The sequence below is a fragment of the Olea europaea genome, chromosome 9, assembly GCF_002742605.1.
Source record: "Olea europaea var. sylvestris chromosome 9, O_europaea_v1, whole genome shotgun sequence".
NCBI lineage: Eukaryota > Viridiplantae > Streptophyta > Magnoliopsida > Lamiales > Oleaceae > Olea > Olea europaea.
In genome coordinates, this window is record NC_036245.1 from 14,649,311 (window position 1) to 14,655,967 (window position 6,657).

General features: G+C 34.2%; 1 protein-coding gene across 1 annotated transcript; it reads left to right on the forward strand.

Moving 5' to 3' along the window:
* Nucleotides 1–318: 318 nt before the first annotated feature.
* LOC111399778 (protein SMAX1-LIKE 3-like) lies at nt 319–3,857 on the forward strand. The gene is made up of 3 exons (XM_023027255.1): nt 319–1,949; nt 2,099–2,321; nt 2,666–3,857. The coding sequence occupies exons 1-3, from the start codon at nt 754–756 to the stop codon at nt 3,689–3,691; spliced, it is 2,445 nt and encodes an 814-aa protein (XP_022883023.1). The 5' UTR covers nt 319–753; the 3' UTR covers nt 3,692–3,857.
* The last annotated feature ends 2,800 nt before the right edge of the window (nt 3,858–6,657 follow it).

Below are 6,657 nucleotides of genomic sequence, written 5' to 3' on the forward strand. Positions count from 1 at the left end.
CTAAGTAAATTACACTTTCTTGGTGCAATTTACCCTAAGTTCACATGTGAATGTAGGACTATGTATGCAATTTACCATGAAAGAAAGTGTAGTTCACGGCCAAATTAAAGGTTTGAACCAAAAATGCAAGATGGACAAAAATTTGGAACCATTTTCACCAATTTCCCTACTAAAAAGTATATATATCTGCATCCTCACAGTGGCTGTATATGATTCGTATATCACTTTTCTAACCATTAATCACCAATTAAATTTAAAAATTTTGCATGAAAGGCAGAGTCCCACTACCACATTCCATGTCTTGTAGTAGGTATGTAATACAGAAAGAGAGAGATACATATATATATCAAGAAAAAAGGTGGGGTGGGGGAGATAAAGCCAATTTGCCTTTGACACTGTTGCAATTCTTCCTCCTTGTCAGCACATGCATTCCACTTTCCACTGCAAAATCGACTTTGGACCCCAATTTAACCTCATCTGCAAGAAAAGAACACCCCATTCTCCAATATATTACACTCTCTTTGAACAAAATCACAATCTAGTCTTAGATTTCTAACACAAGGTTTCTGAGTTTCTGTTTCTGTTGATTATCGTTTTGTTAATCCAAATACAGTACTGCTGTACTCGTTCTTTCATTCCGAGAAAATCTCATGAAACGAATATTTTCCCAAGATTTTCCTTAATTTCACCTTTTCAACTTCCTTTTTGTTTCTGTTATTGTTGAGTAATTAATCAGTGGAGCCAAGAGAAAGGATGAGAGCAGGAGGATATACAGTGCAGCAAGCTCTAACTGCGGAGGCTGCAAGCGTTGTGAAACAGGCGGTGGAGCTTGCTAAGCGGCGCGGCCATGCACAGGTGACGCCTCTGCATGTTGCAAACACCATGCTGGCGGTTTCAGGTGGGGTGTTCCGTAACGCCTGCCTTCAGTCTCACTCTCATCCTCTCCAATGCAAAGCTCTGGAGCTTTGTTTCAATGTGGCCCTCAATCGCCTCCCAGCTTCCTCGCCTAGCCCCATGTTAGGCGGTGCCACCCACCATTCTCAACAATATCCGTCCATTTCCAACGCCCTTGTGGCCGCCTTCAAGCGTGCTCAAGCCCACCAGAGGCGTGGCTCCATCGAAAACCAGCAGCAACCAGTACTGGCTGTGAAAATAGAGCTGGAGCAGCTCATAATTTCAATTTTAGATGATCCCAGTGTTAGTCGAGTTATGAAAGAAGCTCGTTTTTCGAGTACTCAAGTGAAAAGCAATGTGGAGAAAGTAATTTCTTCTGAATCATGCTTTCAAAACTCTCCTACTGTAAATAAGTCCAAAGAAAATAACCTTCTAACCCTTTCTCCATCACCCACCACTAATCAAACCGGGTCGAAAATTAGCAAAGCAAGTACTTCTGGACCAATTGGAAATGAAGACGTGAACAGTATAATAGAAACTTTGGTGAACAGAAGAAGGAAAAGTATTGTGATAGTAGGTGAATGTATAACCAGTTTAGAAAGAATAGTTAGAGGAGTGATGAATAGGGTTGACAAAGGAGGAGTTCCTGAATCTCTTAGAGAAGTAAAATTCATAAGCATCCCACTTCATTCTTTCTGTAGCCTGCATAGGGAAGTAGTTGAACAGAAGATGGGAGAATTGGCTTGCCTTGTGAAGAGTCTTGTTGCTAAAGGAATTGTGTTGTACTTAGGAGACCTGAAATGGATTACTGATTATAGGGTCAGTTGTCGTGGACAAGAGAGAAGCTACTACTGTCCTGTGGAGCACATGATCATGGAAATCGGAAGATTGGTTTGTGGAATTGGAGATACTGGAAAGTTTTGGCTCATGGGAATTGCAACCTTTCAGACTTACACAAGGTGCAGAAGTGGACAATATTCACTGGAAAATATCTGGGGTTTGCATCCAGTCACAGTTCCTGCTAACACGTTGGGGTTGAGTCTCATTTTTGACAAGTAAAACATTTACTGATCCTAAGTTGTTAATTTGATTATATGGGCATAATTTATTCAATTTCTTCTGCATATGATTTAATAGATTTCTTGGATATAGTTTCTTTTATTTCTTTGATTGATGGTAAAATCATTTCTTTTATTTGGTTCAGTGATAAAGAAACTGAAGCTAAAAGCCAAGATGCCGAAAATGGAGGTCTTCAGCTACTGCTTACAGATGGAAAAGAAAAGCTCAATTGCTGTGCAGATTGTTCAGCAGAATTCGACGCAGAAGCTCGATGCTTACAAATCAACACGTGTATCACTGAGCCCACATTGTCAAGCCTGCCTCCTTGGCTCAGAAACGAAGGAAGAAGACTTAATAGTAATGATCAGGTCATCATTTTTTCGAACTTATCTTTTGCTTTTACTCCTTTTTTTTTTTTTTCAAAATCTCTTTTACCTTTGGTTCTTCTCCTTCAATCCCCCATGAAACTTTTGAACCACCTCTTTAAAATGTTTAAATTATTAGAGAGGGGACAAACTAATTGATTGAAATTATGCTTTCAACACACAGACTCGTAACTTTTCTTTTTCCCATCAAAACGCGTCATGCACACAATTTGATAAAATTGTCTTGAATTTAGAACCTTTAGCTTGACTAAAGTCGTAGAGAGGAAATGACAGGTTCAAGTCCAAATCTAAATTTTCTCCTCTTTGTATGATCCCTTCGATTTCAGGACTGTGTTTCAGTGGGAGAACTCTGCAATAAATGGAATGTAATATGTAGTTCAGTCCACAAGCAACCTAAGGCATTGGAAAGAACCCCAAGTTTCTCTTCTGCATCACCTTCACCATCTGCTTCTTGCTTTCCGTTCGATTTACAGAATCCCAGTTTGCAGCAAATTCCATTATCTAGACGAGCATTTTCATCTAATCCTAGTTCCACTCCTAATTCTGCTTCCTCAAGTGATGTTATGCACACGGATTATGCACAAAATTTCAAAGAATTCACTGCTGAAAACTTTAATTTCCTATGCAATGCATTGGAGGAAAAAGTCCCATGGCAGAAACAAATCATTCCTGAAATTGCTGGAAGCATACTTCAATGCAGGTCTGGAATGTTAAGAAGAAAAGACAAGATAAGAAGCAATGAGGTTAAAGAAGAAACTTGGTTGTTCTTCCTAGGACTTGATGCACAAGCAAAGGAGAAAATTGCTAGAGAATTGGCTAAAATTGTTTTTGGTTCTTATTCAAAATTCGCATCGATTCCATTGAGCCGATTTTCATACACAAGGTCAGATTCAACTGATGATTATCGAAATAAACGAACAAGGGATGAACAAAACAGTAGCTACATTGACAGATTTGCTCAGGAAGTGTCTACTAATCCACACCGCGTTTTCTTGGTAGAAGATTTGGATCAAGCGGATTACTTTTCTCAAATCGGCATAAAAAGAATCATTGAAAAAGGCAGAATAACCAATGAAAATGGTGAAGATGTTAGCATTTGTGATGCCATTATCATATTAAGCTGTGACAGTTTCAGCACTAGGTCAAGAGCCTCTTCACCTTCTGCTAAGCAAAAATCAGATGGATCATTGGGGGAAAAGGAGGCAGGAGAAGAAGAGAAAAGCTCTTTTGTTTCATTGGACTTGAATATTGGCTTTGACGATGAAAATATCGAAGATAATCAGCCCACTGACGATTTAGGGATTCTTGAAATTGTTGATAGACACGTAGTGTTCAAAATTCAGGAGTTATAGGAGAAATCCTTTTTTTTTTTTTTTAGTATCACCGAGTGCACGTAGATGTACCAACTAGGGCGACACCTTGATAGTTTTAGGAGAATCTTGAAACATTTTCTTTATTTGTTTTTTGTTTTTGCTTTTCTGACGAAATAGACTAATGAATATCTATCACTTTTATGTATTTTTCCTGTAAATATTAGAAACCCAAAATATTTTTCAAAGATCTTCCTTGATATTTTCAACTAGGGTAAAATGAACTCACCTTATTGGCTTAAAGCTTAATGATCATGAATTGACAATTCCTGCCGATTAATTAAAGTCTTCCAAAAAAAAAAAAAGGATTCTCAGACAACAAGAATACGTTTATATTTGTTAGATGTAAGAACCCTAAACTACCAATCCCATAAACTTCCAATAAAAATAAGAATGAAATCAACATATATTTTTAGGGAAGATGAGTTTAAAAGAAGAATGTGTCCTAGTTGAGCCTTACATTTTGGAGACTGATTCACTGTGCATATCTTGCAAATCTTAAATTTTAAGACGATCAAAAGTACTTTTTATCCCACACATTTTATATAACCTATAATTTACTATTCACACCTCTAGTTTAAGATAACTAATACAAATAAAATTCAGATTAGACGTTTTAGAATTTCTGTATATAGATTAAATTATAAAAATGGATTATACATATATCTGATTCAACATATGTTTATTCGATAAATTCACAAAATTCTTGATCTCAGTATCCATCTGAAATCAATGAGCTTCGATCCTATATTTGTTACCTTTCTCATTATTGGCATATAATGATGAAACTAATATAAAAGAAGAGAGATTTCTCGTAATTCATTACGCGAAATGATATAATAATAGAGAAACGATAACAGGTTCACTCAATAAAACCTAATTACACATGCATTGAATTGAGAGAGAGAGTCGAGGAATTGTCTCAGGAGCTACACAAGTGAACAATGAAACTTCTATGTAACCGTGCTTTATCTTCAAAAGACAAAGCGTGTTCTTCCAAGAAACAACTTTAACACAAGTAATGATTTTAGATTAATTTGTATAACATAATACAACAGTATTAATATATTAAAATATTGTAGATATGAAACTTTCTTATGCGAAGAAACAGTTCTTGAAAATTAACAATCGATTGTATTAATTCGAATTATAGAAGCTAGTGACCATTCATATGCTCATATTGGTGACGTTATTATTATTGTGATAGAGTATGTTCCGCATACCAGTTAAATATGGTTTATTATAAGGTGAATCTTCAAATATGCTCAGTCTATATTTGAAAATTTTAAACTTATTCAGTTATTTGTCAAATCTTATTCAAGATTAATGTGTAATATTGTGATTCATTTTATTTCCTTTTTCAATTTTAAGGTGTTCAAGTTATTTGTGATTAATAAATAATATACTTTCAGCCCTCTTTCTCACTATAGTTGATCTAAAAAATTTGATTCAAGACGAGCAAGCTTTAGAGTGCTTTTTTAATTAAAAAAATTAATATGGAGAAGAAGAAGAAGAAAAGAATGAAAGGAAAAGTAGATAGAATAGTCAAGTTTTGAGATCGAATAGTTGAGACATGAATAGTGAGTGTTGAATTCAAAATAGTTGAAACTCTAGTTTCGACTTTACTTTGAGCACGAACTTTGATTTAAAATCTTTGGTTTTCCAACTTTTTTGAAGTAGTTAAAACGTTCAAATTACCTCTTCAAAATTGAAGAACATTCAATTAAATTTTCATTTCGAAAAATAGAGTATGGAGCCCTCAAGTGATGGAAAAGGTTCAATAATTTAACCCCTTCTATCATCTCCCATGGAAGAATCAAATAAAGAGTCCTTAAGGCCTAACTACACATAAAAAATTAATTCATCTGTACATTGTTTGCATAATTTCTTTTAAATTTTTAAAACCGTCTTATCAATTATGAAAATATTTACTTTTGGAAAAGCAAGCATCCTCATTCAAAGTAATTCTTTTTATCAACCTCACTTAATAAAACCAAGTTTAAAATAATAAATTAATCTACTTGTACAAAGTTTGTTTACATATTAAGTATTGGCAAAATCTAGGTTATTGATTTCCATTGATTTCAATACCTGTTTTTGAAATGATTGGTCCAGATGTTTTTAACACATAGTTTGTAAATCAAATTTATCAATCTAATTTGTAAAAATAGCATGATTCTAAAATAATTAAACGTCCTAATTGGGCTAGGAGCCAATGACATTGATAATGAGAAAAATTGTTGTATAATTATGCAACTGAAATAAAATAATTATTCTATAGATGTAAAGGGAAGAGCCCACAACAGGAAGATGATTAATGTATGAATTTGATCCAAAACGTAATGGACGCGCAAAGGAAGAACACCTTTTTTTTTTGCTTAGGAAGGTAAGAAAAGCAAAATCTTCCCTAAGAAATAACAAAAGCAAGCACTACTTTTCATGCTTATTGTGAAAGAAAAGCTTTTTCTTCTTTGATTTTTGTAATCAAACATTCCATCTCTAGGAAAAAAGCATGTAAAGTTGATGAATAAGAAAACTTTCAAAATGAATCATATTATTATAAAAGTAAAATAAACATTGATAAAGAATCTATCTTTAAACCTTAAAAAAGATATTTTTACTTTAGAATCGTCAAAAGATGATTATGTTGGTATGACTTTTAATTAAATCTCTATGCATAAGTAGGGAATTTGTCTCTATACTGTCTTTTTAAAAGCTTAGGAGTTTGGAGGGAAAGGCGGGTTTGATTAAATTCTTGTCCACATTCTTTTTCTCCTATCCATCTTATCGTTCCTTAACTACGAGATAGAGTTAACTCTTAAACAACTTTACCTAAACTATCTAGAATGAATTATTTATGTATTTAAATTTATACTTCAACACGTCAAAGATATGTAGACAATTTAGTTTTCTTCAGCAAATATGTAATACATGCACAATTTGAATAA